Source organism: Pteropus medius, unplaced genomic scaffold (genome assembly GCF_902729225.1).
Source record: "Pteropus medius unplaced genomic scaffold, Ma_sr-lr_union100, whole genome shotgun sequence".
NCBI lineage: Eukaryota > Metazoa > Chordata > Mammalia > Chiroptera > Pteropodidae > Pteropus > Pteropus medius.
Genome location: NW_024340696.1, coordinates 19052857 through 19072870, shown reverse-complemented (window position 1 = coordinate 19072870; position 20014 = coordinate 19052857). Strand labels below are relative to the sequence as shown.

The window sequence follows — 20014 nt, the reverse complement described above, 5'->3', positions numbered from 1 at the left end:
TGACAACGAAACCTTTTGTCTAAATAACTTAATGGTTCTCATATTTATTTATTTATTATAGTTCCAAAGATTTTCTAAGATAATACGTAGCTGAAAAACTCAGGATTGTTCATCAAAATATGTCGACCTTTCCAAATTATTTCCCCTAAACATACTACCTTTATGAAATTTTTTGATTGATAATATCATTGTTTAATAATCTTTCCTAGCCTCCACAAATATGATTTTGAAGGAATATTACACTTTTGAAATTTATTGTTTTCTTAAGTTAGAGTATTTTGATACTACAGAACATAGTATATAAACCCTAGGGGAAAGATTGCCAGTGATGTTTTAAGCCTAGTGAGGTTAAGCAGATATAATAAAAACTCGTATTCATAAGTGTGTATTTTGTAGTTAATGATTCCATTATAACTGTCATCATGTTTTAAAATTTTAGGATAACTTAAGTTGAATATGGACTTTATCCATAGATAAATAATTTTTAGAAATATAAAGATAATGAATCTCATTGAATTGGTTTAAGGAACAGCGATTCTTTTAGCTCATTGATTGTTCCTTTCCTTGGTTTGTGAGAATGCTGAGAAGTTCCTCTAACCATGAGTTTTACAGGTAGGAAGAAGAAAAAAGAAAGAAGTAAAGTTTAAATTATTTAGGCAGAAGCAAACTTTCCTTAGGGAGAGTACCTAAAATCATGTCTAAGGCTATATTCAAAAAAGAAAAAATTAAAAGAGAAATTAGCCATTGAGTTAATTTAAATTGCAGTAGTGATGAGTGGAGCAGAATAGGAAGGTTCACATTCACAAATCTAGGCTTTTGACATTACCTCCACATGCAGTTAGTTATACACACAGCCAAAGAGATGCACTGACAGCCTTGGAAAGAAGATGGTATTCATTGTAAAGCTGGAAATGTCGGTGCTGTTGCTAGACTGTCTCATCAGTTGTACACAGTAGATTTATTTTTTAATATCCCTGTCATAACTTTGTGGAGAACGCAGTTACATTGCCTTATATTTGTGTTAAGTATTAATTTGTTAAATGTAAACCTTTAACTTACACCAGATTTTCCTGTTTTCAGTTTAAAAAATTTTTTTAAGTAGAATGAGAGTCCAGCCAAATGAAACTACTTTGGCTTTCTTTAACCTCTGGGAGACCCTGAACTTTCCAGTTCACTCCGTGTGTTGTTTAAAAATGTATGACCCTGTTGTTATGTGTCTCTTTCGAAGAACAGTGTGTCCTGGATGGTTGTAGGTCTCCTCCTCTCTTAGACTTCCAACTCATCTAGGGCAGAAGGGGTCTTGTTTAGCTGTGTATCCTCAGAATGTAGTATGTAATGTGGTGCTGAGCACGTAGTAGGTGCTTAGATGTTTCTATGACCAGATTTAAACACATTTTTTTTTTCATTTCTTACTTATTTGAAGCGTTCTCTAGAAGAATGCTCAAAGAATAAAATCCAGAAAGTTTGGGGACCAATTTAGTACAAAACTGTTGATTTTGGAAAGAAATCTTTTTGGGAAATTTCTTGCCCTGTGTTAGAGAATCAAATATTTTTCAACTGCTTTATTTTATTTAACATGACTATTTCCTTTATGCCTAACGTAATGATCCAAAACATTGTATGATCTCTACAGCTGCAGTGAGAAGAGGAGTTTGTTATTTTAAACGGAGGCTGAAGAAACTATAGAATTAGCAGATATAAGAGAAAGTGGAGAAGGTAGAGGATGGAGTTGCAGACTCTACAGGAAGCTCTTAAAGTGGAAATTCAGGTTCACCAGGTATGTTGCATTATTGGCTTCTTTCATATCATGTTAAGTAATGACTAAGATTAGTAAACAGGCCCATCTCTGATTTTTAGTAGTTTTTAATCATCTTTCAGACAATTGTCCAAGAGTCGTGTCATTTGCCTTTTATCAATACTCGGTAAACTCATTGATAATACTTATAAGAACTTTAATAAAATAGTCCTGATTTCCTTTCCACAGAAAAGAATGGAAAATATTTTTTTCATATACCAAAAGTATTAAAAAATCTTGTCTTTTTTTTTTTGGTTTATTTGAAAGACTTTATTCTTGTGACTTATGACTTAACTTGCATATTTTAAGTGAGACATATTTAACTTGACTACCATGTATACTGAAGTTTTCACTCATAATTCAGCTTTATGCCTTGATTCCAGTTATTAGTAAAATATAAACCGTGATTGCCTTCACAGATGTGTAAGTTTTAGATTTCACAATTCTTACATTTTACCTCAGGTGTAAAGAAACTTAGGCTAAACAAACCTTTAAAATGTGGAAATAAAAATGTATATTAATAATTTTATTTGTATGATATAATTATGTTAACAAATACCTTATATATTTAATATGTATAGTGTTTTATTTAATATAAGAGTAACCAAGACAAAAAGTTATCTTTAAATAACTAAATCATTAACATTTATTATATAAACAGAGTATCACTGTTTCTAGATGTTAGCTGGATGTGGTACTAGGTTCAACACGCAAATGTACATATATAGTATTTGGTAATAGAAAGTGATAAATGATGAGGAATTGACTACTTTTGAATATTCAAGATGTTGGAATAGGAAAAGAGAACTATTTTTTAAAAGTGTTTGTTCTTAGCTGTGGTTTCCTTTGTTTTATCTGAATAGTCTAATGTAAGATTAGTTTCGGAAATTGGTGGACTTTTAGACTTTTGGTAACTACTAAATTTACAAGTTTCTCGGAGTTAGGGTGGATGAGAACTTTTAGGAAAGCTTCAAAGACACATATATCTATATATGTATGTATAGATATACACACACACATACATTTTACATTAAGTTTCTATGTTCAGAAATCCCTGCTGCTGCTTTGGATCTTGTTAAACTTTTGCTCCTCAGTAGTCTTATTGTTTGCCATGTATAGGCAGACTTCTCTATGTAAAGTGTGTTGTGTTTATGGTAACTTTAAGAAATTTATTATATTTTATGTATTTAAATTTAGTGTATAATAAAGTAAGCACATTTTATTTGGCCTTGCTTCTGATATTAATTGAGAATAAAATCTGTTTACAAAAACAAGCTTGTCTTTTTCCCGAATGAAAGTTGTTTTCTTTTTTCATTTGAATCTATATTTTATTTTTTATTTAAAATTTCTTTTTTATTTTCAGTTACAGTTGACATACAATATTATATTACTTTCACGTGTACAACATAGAGATTAAATTTAAATGACTTACAAAGTGATCACCCGGATAAATCCAGTACCCAACTGATACCATATAGTTATTACAACCTTATTGACTGTATTCCCTATGCTGTACTTTACATCCCTGTGACTATTTTGTAAATATCCATTTGTACTTTTTAATCCTTTCCTCTCCACTTTTTCACCCAGCTCCTCAACCCGCTTCCCATTTGGCAACCATCAATTTGTTTTCTGTATCTATGAGTTTGTTTCTGTTTTGTTTGTCCATTTAGTTTGCTCTTTAGATTCCACATATAAGTGAAATCATGTGGCATTTTTCTTTCTCTGACTTATTCCACTAAGCACAATACCCTCTAGGTCCATCCCTGTTATTGACAATAGCAAGATTTCATTCATTTTTTTTAATGATTGAGTAATATTTCATTGTGTAGATGTACCACCTCTTCTTTATTCATTCATCCATTGATGAACACCCAGGTTGCCTCTATATCTTGGCTATTATAAATAATGCTGCAATGAACATATGGATGCACATGTCCCTTTGAAGTAATGCTTTGGGTTTCTTGGGATAAATACGCAAAAGTGGGATTACTGGGTCTTTCTTTGTCTCTTATTATAACCTTTGTTTTAAAGTCATTTTGTCTAGTTTAAATATTGCTACCTCAGCTTTTTTTTTTTTTTAATTTTCATTTTCATGAAATATCTTTTTCCATACCTTTACTTTCAGTCTGTGCCAGACGAAAATATTTTAACATAGAGTACCCAATTTGGTGAAATGGCAAATGATGACAGTTTGTTTACTGTTTGTTCAAAGCTGACATCATCTTAGAATGAATTTCTAGAGAACAATCTAGAGATCATTTAATGAAGTTGTATATGATTTTTGGAGATACTCCTCTCAGGAAATTTTAAGATGGCAGAATTGACATTCTACTTGTAGTTCATCCTCACAAGATGTGAACAAATCCTGGTAAGACTTTCTTGAAAGACTTATGACCTACTGAATTACTAAAAATCACACAGAGTTCTTAAATGTTATTTTGTTTCATATTTTAATTTAAGCATACCAAATTTTATGAGAATTAGTTATGAAAAAATTTAATGTTTATTGTTTTAAAATCTGATTTACATTTTTTAATTATATTTGTTGACTCAAAAGGGATCTAATATTTTTTCTAAAGTTAATCCCAAACATTCTTAATGTTCACATTAACTCTCTCTTTCCGTATATATTTAACTGGATTTAAGCATACCAGTAATAGATTTTATATTCATCTTTAATTATTATATATTTTGCTTTTGCAGTAATAAACATTTATATGTTTATTGATAATATTTTAAAATATAATGTATATAAGATTTTTTTATTCCAGTTACATTTAGAGTACTTTTCTATTTTTGAAAAAAATTTAGGTATTAATAGTAAATCCAAGTGACATGCCTTGTTTGTAAATCTCATGTTGTTATTCTGATTGGATATGTGGTAACCTACATGATTACTGATCTTGACAAGTTCAAGGGATGCTAGAAATGACAAAAGTAGGCTCTGGCTGTCAGGCTGGGGCATTTCCAGTTAGAGAAGGAAGTTAGGGCTGAGATCGGGCTGCAAAGTGTGTTATGAAACTACCTGGGATTGCTGTGGTAGAAGTATATTTCTGTTCTTTATGGACAGGGAGATGGTTAAGAAAGTAGCGATGTACACATAGTTGATGTCGAATAAATGTTTAAATAATAATGGCCTGTGATGGGCATCTCATCTTTTGTGAGAAATTGCTTTTTTGATGATTCTTAGGCAGATTCGATGGAAGCCATATTTAAACTTTAAAAGTATTTACACGGAACAGAAGAGTATAATAAAGCAAAGGTTAGCAAATATTTTCTGTGTAGGGCCAGGTAAAGTGTTTTATACTTTGTAAGTCATTTATAGTCTCTGTCACAACTACTCTGCTCTGCTGCTATATAGACAAAGCAGCCATAGATATTATAAACAAATGGGTGTGGCTGTGTCCCAGTAAAACTTCATTTACAAAAACAGGTGGATGGTCAGATTTGCCGGTGGGCTGTAGTTTTCCGACCCTTCGCGTAAAATATATTCTCAAGAAAAATTGCTGTATTCTTGCAATAGAAAGTAAAATTGCTGTATTCTTGCAATAGAAAGTAACCTAAGTTTAGTAACACAATGTCAGTTTAAAGTCGCTAGGAATTTGGATGGTCTAGTTAAGTTGTCCAGGGTGTTCAGTCCTGCCTCTGGTCATGTAAAATGCAGCTTGACTTCTTATAGATAGAAAAGTTGGTTTATTTATTTCCTCTAGAGGTGGAGACTTAGTGTGGTTACCAGTTTTTCAATTTCAGTGTCATGGAAGAAAACCTTTTTCAGCTTTAAAAAGACAACTTTAGTATAGCAACCAACTTTCTGGGTAACCAAATAAAAAAGGCAAACCAAAGGTTTTTTTCATTGAACAGTGTGGCTAGCCTTTAGTGTACATTAGTAAAAATGTATATGTATAAAACCTTGTTTTTCAGTTTCACTGAGCTCTTGGAATGTGTGTTATTACATTTTGTAGATTAAGACCAGGCTATACAAGAGTTTCTACTGTCACATGTGAAGTATAGTTACATATGCCTTGTGTATTCGGAGGTCACATAGTTGGAAACCTCAGCTACCTAGAATATAGCTTAGCACCTAAAGTAAGGCTTTCGACCAACCAGAATAAATATTAGAAACCACTTATGAAAAACTATACATTTTATTCAAGGGAGATTTCTTAGATTATTACTACCTATTTGCTCATCTTAGAATTAGTTCACTGAGCGTATCACCCAGCAGATCAGAATCAGCAAATTTGAGTTGGGGTCCGGGGCTGTTAGAGGGAGGCATAATATTAGTAGCAAGATTTGCTAGCTGGCTGATTGACATTAAGATGTGGACTGAAGAACTAAAATGCAAACACAAGAATTCTTTAAAATAGCAGTTTGGGGCCTTTATTATAAGGACCTTATTATTGTATTGTTTGTAGAATAGTATGTTGATGTAATCTTGGCTCTAGGTATCAATGAAAGCTGACTTTTTATTGAAGAAGGCAGATAAGTATATAATATATTTTTAAAAGATTTTATTTTATGACTAGAAAATTTAAAACCACCTTGTTACCCAAAGAGAGGGATAGGTTGTCACTTATATGGAAAACACACTTGGGGAGCAGCTTATTCCCAGATACTTTTAGGAATCAGCCTTCTGATATTTATTCATCCTTCAGATTCTTCTGTCCCTTGTTATTGTTACCTTCGGGAAGTGATGCTTTTAGAAGTTGGGTGAGATCAAACAACATCCGCTTTTCTTTGTTTTTCTTTTATTTGAATCTGTTTTCCTTAGTAAAAGGTCTTTCTCATTTAGTATTCTGGTAGCACTCTCCTTCCCAGAAGAGCCCAGGTAGGTAGAGTTTCACTTCATTGTTCTTTTACTTCCTTATTCTCAAATACTGAGCATCACTGCTCCACTGAGTTCATCCTCCCCCACCGCCACCTCCCGCCCCACCCACAGAGAAGACAGTGGCAAAGTCACTCTGATATTAAGCTCTTTCTGTGGTAAGAACCAAACCAATAGACTTGTGAAATCTGCACTTTGCTGTATACAGACAGGCCTGTTTTGTATGGGAGCAGCCTCTTCCTGGGCCTCATCTGGGACTCCAGACAGTGACAACTTGGCTTTTGGAGCATCTAACATGTTTAAATTGCCTTGTGAAAACCCCCCATGTCTAAATTTTCTAAAAAGCAGGAGCTTTTTATTTCAAGTATAAAGTGGTTGTTTGGCTTTTTTTATATTAAGAGGAGTGTCTCATCAACCTTTTATATAGATCACAGAAAGCTTTGGTCTGTTCTGATTGTGGCATTGCTCTTTTTCCTTTTTCTTTTTCTTTTTTTTTTTTTGCGTGTGGACGTAAAACTTGTAGATTTTGGGGACCAAACCTGATTAGCCATAGTGAGTTAATATGTCAGACTGATGGCTCTTTTTCTCTCTTTATTGCCAGAAATTGGTTGCTCAAATGAAACAGGATCCACAGGTAAAATACTTTTATTCATGTAATTTTTAAATTAAAATAAAGTGACCATAAAATACTAAAATATAGACCAATACTTAAGTTTTTAAAACTATCTCATCTCTAGCAGCAATTATATTAGCATATCAGTCATCATGATTTAAGGGTTTATAAAAATTCAGTCATCTGTTATAATAAAGCTATCATTTTATCTTTGTTACTGTTATTTGCTTTTATGTTAATTGCTTTGAATACTTCAGGGAAAAAAATTGAGAGTTAATACTCTTCATATAGCTTATATTTCATTTCCATAAGCCCACTTATTCAAAATCAGAGTTTGTGAGGCTTTCTGTAGTCTCAAAATTATTGAATATGGCCCAGAACCATTCTTGTTTTTTTTTTTTTTGTAGTTTATAGTACAAATATAGTACAGAACATTTAAATACTTAATCTCACTACGTTCAGGATAAAAATTTTAAAATAATTTTTCAAAAGCATTTAAAAATTTTTTATCTTTGAAAAATCCCTTAAAGAGAGTGTAAAAAAGTACTTTATATAATAATCCACCAAATGTTACTTTTTCTTTGAATTCTCAGAGGAGTTTTTGATTTAGGCATTTTATTCTCTATCTCTGAAGAGAAATCTTCCTGAAAAGTTATCTCGTCTTTGATGATTATATTTATTGTTCAGGCAGTGTCTCTTGTAGCCATTAGACAGTGGGTCATAAGTATGGAGAGTATTTATCAGACTCTGTCAGGATTTCTCCCTTGCATTTGTTTACTTATAAACTGTTCACAGAACACCTAAACCCACTGATTTGTACTCATATATGTATATATATATTTAGCTTGTTAAACATATAATACATGTCTCATTGTAAATTTAAGTAAAATAAATTCTTAGAATTGAGGAATGCTACTGAAGAGATTGACTTTATAAGTAGGAATAATATTTTTTTTTACAAATTTAGCACCCAGTGGCCTATTGTGCTTTAACACAATCCGTTAATTCGGAGAGCTGGCATTGATTGCCCACAGTTAATTCCCACCTGACATTCCAACTTCTTTGAGAAGCTTCTCAGTTTTTATTTTTAAAATATATTATTTGAATTAGATTTAGGAAACCAAAAGGTGGTAGACCTAAGATTAATACATTCTTTTCTATTTAATATGGTAACCTGTGTTATCAGCAACTGAAATATTAGAAAACTTTAGTATCTCTGATAAGCTGTTGGTCATGTAACAGAGCAGTCTTAATGTGAAAAATCTGAGGGCGCAGTAAATTGTTAGACAATCTAGTGGGTGATTTCATCTGAAAGGCCTTATATCAAAGACACTTATAAAAAAGACCACATGGAGTAAACATGGGAAGGAAGATGTGTGCCCCAACCCTGCCAGAAGACCAGGTGGGGCAAATTGGAAGAGTGGCATGTGAAATGATGTAGAAAAAGTGGTATCTCACTGGGGTGGTGCTCAGTCAGCTAGTAGGCTATTCTGCTATACTGAGCATTTGAAAACTTTAATTTTGGATTTTTTTCCCACTTGAATAAAACGCAAGCATACTCAGTGTATCTTATCTTAAATAGTATTCTTTTTTGATTCCTAGAATTTGAGAACTGAGAAAATACCCTGGTAGTCAGTGTGTTAATTTGAATGATGTAGTGTTGAGGCAGTTGCAGCACTGACAGCTTTTCAAATCTAGGCTAAAATAACAAATGTACTCTACTAAATAAGGGATAGGGCAAGTAGAGAAAAACCTCTTTATTGATAACTCCGTTAAGCATGCAGTATATGCATATTTATGACTTCCATTTTCTTGGTTTTGTCTTAGTGGAGCTTTAGGTTTTCTGTGAACTGATATTGTCTATAAAGAATAACAGTATTTTTAGTAGAAAGGAGTACTATTACAATTCTAGATGCTAAAATATAAAAGTTCTTATAATTTAAGACAATTGCAAAAGAGCTGCCCTTGCTCTAGTGTTAGGAGCCTACTTTTAGGATATAGGCATTAGGTAGTTATAATATGACTACAGTTTAATGCATGGCAAATTTGATTGGCTAAATGCTTAAAGTTGCTTCATTTGTAATACAGTATGCATAAAGTCTTCTTGCTACTATTCTGTTAACAAATGAAATATCTTTCTCACAGATATTTTTTCTTTCCAATCAGAATGCTGATTTAAAGAAACAGCTTCATGAACTCCAAGCCAAAATCACAGCTTTGAGTGAGAAACAGGTAGGGGAAAAAGGGGGGGCATATTTTTAACATTGTGTTCTAAAGATATGTCTGCTTGAGGCTTCTAGGAGAACTGCTATTTTTCCTCATGTGTGAAAATAAGTGTGGGCAGTCAGACTCAGTTTTAATTTTATTTGAGCTCTGTTTATCTATTTTTATTTTTGGTTGAAATCAGTCCCTAGAGTATCCCATGGGTACATGTTACTGACAAATACCTAAAGGCAGTGTGGCAAGCTGCTGTTAATTGTGTTAATTAAACTTAATAGTTTACCCATAGCGGAAAGAGGTAAAGAAAGTTAGTGGGAATATGTGATAGAGACTCTTGTAGCTGCTGGATGTGCCTTGTTACCTGTTTTAAAGGCTTGAGATGACATTTAACTTATGTGGAGAGAATGGTTGTAAATAGATTGCTCTGAATGTAGGTCTCTCATTTTGATTATTGTTACACCTTTAAGTTAATCTTTATTAGATATTGACCTACTACTATGAAAAAACTTTGGTTGAACCTTGTTAGATTTATTTTATATAGGGCAAAAGAAGAGCATCTTGCTTTTTTTCAAAGACATCTGGCAATTTTGAAATTTTTTGTAAAATGACCACCAATTCAGGCAGCTCCTGCCACCAGGTGGAGTGTGACAGTTGATAGAGCTATAAGTAAATGTGTATGGTAATCTGACAAATCATTTGTTTTCTTGTTTCTTCCACCACTTTTCCTCTGGTTAAAAGGAGTGATTTTCTCTCTTGGAATAGGTAACCTGTGAACCAAAATGATTAGCTGATTTTGTGAACCAAAATGAATTTGTGAACCAAAATGATTAGCTGATTTGCAATTGATAGTTAATGCTGGTGATATCTCATTGAAGATTTTCAACTAAATAGTTCTCAGTAATTGATTTCTATGTTGCTTTTTAAACTTTTGTTTAGTGAAATACTATCAATGAGAGTAATTTGTTCCTGGAGATTTTTTATTATTTTTTATATTGTGTTTTCATTTAACTAAGGGGATAAATCAATTTTGAGAATTATATGGAATAGGTATGAGTTGTTAATGTTTCCGAATAGAGTCTTTTTCCAAGCTGAGTGAACAACTACTTTTTTTCTCCCTCTTCGTGTTCTTATGCTTCTACATTCCCCCATCTTGTCTTCTCCAGAGACAGGAGGTGTTTTAGATTAGGGACTTGCCAAATTAAACTCCTCCTTGGGAGGAGGTGGCATGGTGGAGAACAGTTTTTAAGGAAAAATATAAACAGAGTTTTTGTACTTGGCTCTGATAGTGATTCAGTTCTCTGAAGTCAAAATGTGTGTTAGTGAAAGTGGTCTAGCTTTAGAATTCTGTTACCACTGAGCCTCCTTGTAGTTTCAGGGTTAGTTTGACAAGATGCCAATGGATGAGTCACTTTTGCTGAAAAATTCACGTGTTCTAGCAGAGAAAGAAGGTGAGAACTGATCAGTGGAGTAGGGGGTAGGAGATGCTGTCACAAAGTTAAGACAACCTAAGGCTACATTTGAGGAAAAAGGGGTAATTAAAAGCAATTTACAATTCTTTGAAATTTTTGTTTGTGAGCACTGATGTAAAGCTTTGGTTTGTCTCTGTAACTTTTTATTCTTTAATTTGTTCCTACTAGGGACCTCACTTAATAAAAAATTACAACATTATATATTCAGTAAGACATTTCATCAAGTGGCAAACTCTGTCATCTGAACTAAGGTTGAATTTTATAAACTAGAATTTTTAAAATGGGTTTAATATCAATAAAGAGAACTAGAGTCGAGAACTGAAAGGCAGTCTTGCTATTTAAAAAATATTTACTTAACTGTTAAAACAACCTTTCCAATAGAACAGAAAATGCATCATTTTTAGGAAGGATGGTACTTGAAGGAAACACAGCTATAAAGTTCAAAAGCTGGTCCTACCTCAGACTTATTTCCAACCTGAAACATTGATATTTTGTTTAAAATAGTATCATTTTAGAACAAACTCCTAATGCTAAATAACCAACTTTTTGTTTTTTTATATACAAGATCCACTTAACTTCAGTACAAACTTAATGATTTTCCTTCTAATTTAATAACTAAAATCTGAATTGCCTTATTCACATGACTGATATTTTAATTTAACATTAATTTTTTGGTTATAAGAAAAATTTTAAATAGAGTAGTTCAAAGGATGCCATATTCTAGAATTAATGATTAACCCTTTGTCATTGTTTTTTTTCTTTTCATTCATGCATTTTTCTATATTCATTTGAAAACTTTATACAATAGATGCATACATTCTCTTTGCTTTATTAAAAAAATATTGCAGATAGTCATTCTTACATTAAGCACTTATTAGTTCTTATTTGTTACCGATAACTCAGTCTTTGATACTTATTCAATTTTTTCCTCAAGACTAATTATGAAATGGTACACTCTGGGAAAATAAGGTCTTTAGTTAGCATCCTTCACGGCTAAAATTCAGTAAATTTCATTGAATTCTTTATTAGAAGGTTCCAGTGCTTTCAAACTATAACTTGAGGTTTCTGAATAAAAATTTTCCATGGCAGATTTTGAAGTCATGTCTTCGATCCACAGGGTCAGGTTGACAGTTCTTAACTCAGAAAATCCCAAGATTTAACTGGCTAAAGAAATTATATGTTATGTGGCCATTAAAAATTAGGATTTCAAAAATGTTTTAATGACATAGGAATGTGCTCATGATAAATTAAGTGAAAAAGCACATACAACTTAATATGCATTACAATCCCATTGAGTATGTTGTAGGTATATATGTATATAGGTATGTAAATATGTATAAAAACAGTGTTGGTATAAAATGTTGGAAGGTGATGAATTTATAGATAGTTTATTTTTTCTTTATACTCATGTATATTCGCAAAGTTCTCCACAATAAATGTTTCCTTTTTATAATCAGAAATAGACAAGAAACATTATTTAAAAAAAATTTTAACACCAAACTCTAGTCTGTTTCAGGGATAGTTAGCATTTAAAAATATAATGATATTCACCTCGTGGTTTATGAACCACTCTAATTAGAGAATCCAACTAAACTGTTTTAAATAATAACTGAAGTGTGGAAGCAATGATTAATTTCTTTAACATGGTTCATTCTCCTTCTGCACCCTTCCCTCCTTATTTTTGATATGCGTATGTGGTCTGTTGCTTGTCAAAGTAGAGATTCTGATATTGGAGCCAGCATACTTGGTTGCTTTCATGCTCTGCGTTCATTCTATTCATTGTAGAAGCAACCTTAACATCCCGAAGTTTGTGGCTTGTCCTTGTGGTGAGTCAGGCTTAGTAGTTGCATCTTTGATCTCCTCTGCCTTGAACTGTTTGCCACCCCACCACCCTTCACCTGGCCAGGCACCAGGTTGCAGCCGAAATGTTACTTTCTCAGAGGGCCTATCCCTGAAACCCCTGCCTTCTCAAAATCAGCTGTTTCTATTATAACCTCTCATTGAACTTTTCATTTTTCCTTCATAGCTGTGCTGTTTAGGATTAGGTTCAGCTCTGAATGACTAAAAACTCAAAATGAAAATGGCTTAAGCAAGGTAGAATTTTATTTCTCATGTAAAAGCTCTTGAGGTGGATGAGGACTGGTGATAGTGGTTCCACGGTATTAGGGAACCCAGGCTCCTCCGGTTTTGTTGCCCTGCCATTCTCAGCATGAAGCTTCCACATCATAGTCCAAAATAGCTGCTCCATCTGGTCAGAAGGGGGAAAAGCATCAAAGAGCAAGCCCTTCGTTTTTAAGGATGTGTACTGGAAGTTGTGTGCACCACTTCCAACTAGATCCCATTGGTCAGAACGTGGTCAACTAGAAGCAAGGACGTCTGAGAAGTGTAGTCTGTTCCAGGTGGCCATGGGCAGGTAAAACCCAGGGACTCTGGTGCTGAGAAAGAAGGAGGAGTAAATATTGGGGATAATTAGTAGTTTGTGCTACAATAACTTCTTATAATTTATAATTATATATATGTGATTTTTTTTAAAAAAAAATCTCTCTTCCTCCCTAAACTGTTAGCTTTAGGAAGTCAGGGAACATGTTTGTCTTATTTACTTTTTTAAGTATAGTTCTTAGTATGATCTTAAGCACAGAAAAGCATTTGTATTTCTTAAATTAATTAATTTACCCAGCTGATATTTTCTCTCTGCTTGTAGAAAAAAATTTTAAAAACAGTGTATCTTGTGTTTATGCTTTTTAAATTTAAAGTATTATGAACATCTTACATTTTCGAGTGTGCTTTGAAAACATGATTTTTAATAGCTTCATATAATTAATGGTCTGGCTAGATCATAATTTATTTAACTGTTTCTCTGTTAGTTGATGATAGATGTTTCCAGTTTTTTACTATTATAAATATTATAAACATCCTTGTTATGTGAATGTTTCTTTCAGATTGCCTTAGGATAAATTGTTGAGTGTGAGATAACTGTATTAGTCAAGTATTTCCATAACAGTTCTGTATAACAAACCAGTGTTTTGTTGAGTGGCTTATAACATCGTTTATTTTCACACATAGATCACCTGGAGTTCTGCTCTATCTAGGCTTGGCTTGGTTAGGCACATCTACTTCAGCTTGTGGGTTGGCTGGCCTGCCTTTAGGCTGCAGGTTGGGTTAGATCCACTCTAAATGTGTTCATTCTGAGGCCTAGCAAGAAGGGGCAGCAGCTAGCTGGGGCATACTCATTTCATGGTTTATAACCGGAATGCAGGAAACAGGCCAAACTGCCAAAACACATTTTAAGCCTCTGCTGGCATCAAGTCTGTTAACATCTCATTAGCCAAAACAAATCATGTGGCCAAGCCTTACAAAATTACATGACAAAAGTGTAGATGTATACTTTTAATACATAAAGATTATGAAGAATTGAGAATAAGAATCCATTGACCACCCTTGGTCAAAGGGTATAAAAAATGTTTACTGTATTTTTTTTTTAAAGACTTTTACTGTTTATTTCCAAATAACCTCCAGAAAAGTCTATATCAGATTAATAGCATATATGAGAGTACCAATTTTTTCCCAGGAGATACACTGTGAGAGGAAAAGAGCATTTTACTAATTGTAAGATGGATTAGTATGTATTTGATGCTTTTTTGGAGGTGTATTTTTTTCATGCCATTTGTCCATGGTACAAATATTCCATAGTATTCCATAGAATTACTTTTTGGTTTTAGGTGTTTTTCTTTTACCCTTTCTCCTATTTTTCTTATTCCTTTTTAGAGTGATAAACCTCTTCATAGTCTTTGGCCTGTGCCATTGGTTCTTTTTTCTGACTCTGTGTTTAAAAATTATAGTCTCTATTCCTTACATACTGTGTAACCTAATATAAGATGAAATACTTTTCTGGGTTTAATAAATAGTTGTCATTTATGGAACCATTCTCATTTTAAATTTGAACATATTTTAGTAAAATGGATTCTGAAGCCTTTGGGTGAGAAGTTTCTGTTCCTGCCATAACTAATTATGTTTCTGATGCATAGAACAACATAATTTAAGCAAAGTAGGTGACTTGAACAATGGACTGGTTATAGGGGACACTGGTGGTTTCGATTCTGTTCCTGACTCTGTAATAGACTCGTTGATAGATTTTGAATTATTACTTTAATATGTCTGTTTCCTTATTTATGGAATGTTTGGGTAATACCTTTTAGAAGTTAATGAACATATATTTATTGAGTGCACTGAATATTTTTGGAGGTAAGTTCTATTTAAATGGGAATTGTTGGCTTTAGTCATGGTGGCTAACTTCATCTCATATGTAACACCTTCATCTTATATGTAAAGTACTACTTTTTTAAGGAGCTTATTAGAACATTTCACATTTAACTCAGTTGTGAGTACATCATTGTATCACATAAACTGGGATGTGGTCTATTTGTGACTTAGCCATGATTATAGAATTAATCAGTGTCAGATTGAAGACTAGAACCCAGATCAGTGTACTCTTCATTCAGTTTTATTTAGTAAATTATATTCTTAAATTACTCTATAGACTTTTATCTATCAAATATTTTTGAAATAGGACATTAGGTGCAATAATTACATTGTCTTTAGGCTTCATTGCCTTGGAGTCAAGCAAGTAAATTAGTTCTTGTAGTCTAATAATGGTAACTCGATACATGTCATAGAATGTTAACCCTCTTTCATTCACAACCAGACTAGTGTGATTGGCACTTCACATTAGAATTTAGAATTGTTATTTTCTTAAAATTTTTTGAATTGTGTTGGTAATCTGACCTCATCTTTATCCAAAGCTTTAGAGATTCCCTAGGATTTGATCTAGTTCATCCCTCCTGTGCAATACTTATGTGAAAGCATTGGCCCAGTTGTTTTTCATGGAATATTTGATTTAAAAAAAAAAAAAAATCCAGATTGATATCTCCCAGAGTATTATTCACATCTAAAACTCCCAACTGAAGTCAAGATAGGCAAAAGTAACAGTTGGAAGCTGTCTATAAACATCTGTCATAAAAACTTCTGAAAACACAACTTTTCTTAACTCTGATTTCTGTTTGTTCTAAATCTGAGTTCATCAGCTGAGACAGTGTTTCCAAGTTATCTGAATACTACCCCGGAGCCTCATCTGCTGCTAATAGCTCATAAGATTATATATAATTCTTTTAAAATTTCTAGTATCCCTTTTTCATGATTTCCCTTTCCTCTTTTACTTGCTTAATTACCTTCTTTAGTTATAAAGTATTTTATAGCCATTAGTTCTAAAGAGAAATTGGTTAGTTCTCCGAAGATGGAAAGACTAGTATGATTTTCTAGAGTAGGGATTGGCAAACAGTGGCCTGTACCTGGGCCAAATCTGGTCTCCCAACTGTTTTTGTAAATAAAGTTATTGAAATACAACCACATCTTTTCTTTATATATTGCTTATGGTTACTTTTATGCTACCAACAGCAGAATTAAGTGGTCGTGGCAAAGACCTGGCCGTGTATAGAAAAAGTTTGCCAACTCTTATGCTAAAGAAATTTACCAGAAAGGCACTTGACCAGAGATTACTAGACACAGTAAAACAGTCTAGGGCATAAAAGAGTACCACACTGAATGCAGGGTATACAGTTGACCTTTGAACAATGCAGGAGTTAAGGGTGTTGACCCCCATACAGTCAAAACTCTGCATATAATTTTTGACTCCTCAAAAACTTTACTAAGAGCCTACTATTGGCTGGAAGCTTTATTGATAATATAAAATACTTCATTAACTCATATTTTGTGTGTTGTATGTATTATATACTCTATTCTTAAAATAAAGTAAGCTAAAGAAAAATTATTATTAAGAACATCCTAAGAGGTGAAGACATTACCACAGTCAAGGTAATGAATATTTCTATCACCTCTAAAGTTTTTTTGTGCCCTTGGTAGTCTTTCTTTTACTAACCCCTTGCCCAGTCCCTTCCCAGACAAACATTGGTCTGCTTTTTGTCACTATAGATTAAATTTACATATTGTAGAATTTTTATAAATGGACTTATATACTCTTTGGTGGATTGATTCTAGTTTTTGGCTATTAGAAATAAAGCTACTACAAATGTTCATATATGAATCTTTATGTGGAGATGTGCTTTCATTTCTCTTAGGTAAATATTCAGGTAATATGGTAGGTTTGTTTTTAACTTTTTAAAGAATGGTTCCAAAGTGGTTGTACCATTTTCCATTTCCACTATCAGTGTATGAGAGTTCTAGTTGCTGTACATTCTTAGCCCTTCATTCTTAAATATGGACATAACAGCCAAGAATCCCAGCTATTTAAGGGAAGCTGCTTCCTTGAAAGGCAAAATGTACCAAGAGAGTTGGAAGGGACAAATCAGAATAACTATAACTTTAGATCCTTAGGATCGGAAAGAGAAGATATTACATCTGTGAAACAAGAACAGGATGCTAGGAATAAAGGAACAATTAGGAAACAAAAAATTCTTGATAATAAAAAAATACAAGGTTTAGAAGATGAAATTGGAACAATCTTTCAATAAATAGAAGAGACAAAGGGATAGACAGTAGAAGAGAAAAATTAAAGAGGATCAATCCAGAAGGTCTAATGCTTGACCAATAGAAATTCTAAGATAGAACAGAAAATGGAGAAGGGAATATTATCTAGTAACTAACATAAGTTTCTCAGAACTGAAGAGTATACATTCCAGATTAATAGAATTTACCAAGTGCCTAAAACTATGAATGAAAAAAGACTCATACTCCCATACCAAGGCACATCATTGTGAAACTGCTGAACAGCAGGAATAGAAGATCCTGAAAGCTTCCTCAGAGGGGAAAAATAAAGTTGTGAGCTAGAATTAGGAAACAGATGGCATCAGATTTCTCAGCAGCAACACAGGAAGCTAGAATTCAGTAGAATGGTGCTTTTGAAATTTTGAAAAACAGTAATTTCCAGTGTAGAATTCTATACCCAACACAACTCTCAATCAAGTCTTAAGGGCAAATAGAGACATTGTGGACATGCAGAGTCACAAAACTTACCTACCCTGTGCTCTTTTTGAGGAAGCTACTGGAGGATATTCTCTATCAAAACAAGAAAATAAACCAATAAAGATGAAGACACGGATCAAGAAAACAGGGAATCCAAAATAAAAGAGAGATGAAGAAAATTCCCTGTTTGATGAAGGAAAAACCTAGATGACTCTTGTATAATAGATTTAGAAAACAACCAGTTTAGTTCGGACAGGAGGGTGGAGCTCTCTAGGAAAGATGTTGCCAAGAAAAAAAGATGGGTTGATAGATCATATGATGTGTTTTGAGCTGTTATTTAGAGCCATTTTATAGATTCTTTGGAGACTATGGAGAATTAATGATGAAAATATAGAAAACCAAGCAAATTACAAAGCATGGCATTTTTGTTCCAGGAATAACAAAACATACAAGAAAATAAGTATAATTGTAATATACTTATTGTCTTACCAGTTAATGTTATTTACATGATTCTAATAATACAAACCTTATTAAATATGGATTTAACTAAAAGTTGTGATATGACTGTAATGGTGGTGGGGGTGAGATGAGGGAAGGTGATATAAGAACTAAATTTCCATTATTCGTAGTAGGAATTCAATACATAATGATTAAAGTAAAAAATCAAGAAATCACAGTGAATATGTATTTTAAAATAAGAAGATAAACACCCAAAGAAATCTGTAAGATTGAAAGTGGTTTCCTGAAGGAACATAGGACTAGAGAGTTAGAGAGGGTTAATGCAAGGGACTGCTGGTTTTGTCATTGGCCAGGTGGTAGTATTTTTTAAAGCTATGTGTGTGCATATACATATATATATATTACTTCAATTAAAAATCAAAATAGAACTAAGTGGGAAACTAAATAGGAAAAGGAAAATCTGGACTTATCATCAGATAGAATGTTTAGTCTTTGTGGAATTACCCTGGCCTCTTGAGTCCGGTCACCTGCTGACTAAGTCTTTGGCCTCCCATCCATCCCCAGACTGTACTGGGGACTCTGCTTGGGACTCTTTAACTCTTCTTTTTTATTTTTCTTAGTACAAGCCACATGATTACTTCATCTCAAGTTTGGTTAAGACATTCCCTAGGAGTCTGCAGGAGAGATGAATGTGCCCTTTTTGTTTGGTTGCTTTTCTCTTCTGAGTGGAGAATAGATTTAAACTCTAATAATAATAATAGTAAAACATAATAAAAGCATATTACTACTCATTAGCCCAATAGGATATAATGTCCCTTCTTCACTTAAACTAATACCTTCTGATACCATACTCAAAGCCTAGAAACTGTGTAAACTCCATGAAGCCAGTGATTTTTACTTGTTTTATTCATTGATGTACACTATCTGTAAACCAGTGAATGACTACTCCCTAAATTAGTTAAGTTCCAACAAATGTATATTTAGAGCCTACTCTCACTGAGCTCAAACTTTCAGAGTGGATATGGACACTTAAACCATTATAATTAATTTGAAGTCAGAATATGCATGGTACCTAGAAAGGGGAGATTCTCTTGTTGGGAAGTTATGGAAGCCTTCACAAATGAGTGATACCTCAGTTGAATGTGGAAGGATGAATAGGGATTTGCTAGGTAGACAAAGCCCTTCCAGGCAGAAAGAACACCATGTGCAAAGGCACAGGAATAGATAACAGCAGGGCATATTCAGCGAACAAGTAGTTTAGGATTGCCAGACGGAGATTCTGTCAGGTGAAGATTAGCAGGTCAGTTTGAATAGTTTGAAAACAAAGTACTTTATACTATTGTTTTCATTACTGTTAATGTTAAACATTACACTCTTAGTAATAGCTACAACTATATAGCACTTACTATTTGCCAGATACTTCTCTGTGTGCTTTAATTCCTTAAATCCTCACAGTAACCCTAGAAGATAGGTAGTCTTACCCCATTTTATGGTTCAGAGGTTAAGTTACTTGCCCCAGGTTTCAGAGCTGGTAAGTGGTAGAGCCAGATACAATCCAGGCCATGTGGCTCCAGGCTGTTTTAAATTTAACATCAAAGAGGAATATGATATTTACATTTATTTAAAGTGAAAGGGAGAGCAGTGGGAGAGGTATA

At 33.3% G+C, this 20014-nt stretch overlaps 1 protein-coding gene across 9 annotated transcripts in view; it reads left to right on the top strand.

The window, feature by feature from the left end:
- The first annotated feature begins 1043 nt into the window (after positions 1 to 1043).
- Positions 1044 to 20014, top strand: part of PHF21A (PHD finger protein 21A) — a 121573-nt gene continuing 102602 nt past the window's right edge. The window contains exons 1-3 of one of the 9 annotated variants that reach the window (XM_039868000.1): positions 1044 to 1777; positions 7225 to 7257; positions 9382 to 9468. In XM_039868000.1, the coding sequence (XP_039723934.1) occupies positions 1724 to 1777; positions 7225 to 7257; positions 9382 to 9468 (174 nt within the window). In that variant the 5' untranslated portion in view covers positions 1044 to 1723. The remainder of the gene's footprint in view (positions 1778 to 7224; positions 7258 to 9381; positions 9469 to 20014) is intronic. The other 8 variants (XM_039868046.1, XM_039868027.1, XM_039867992.1 and 5 more) reach the window with 8 other exon arrangements.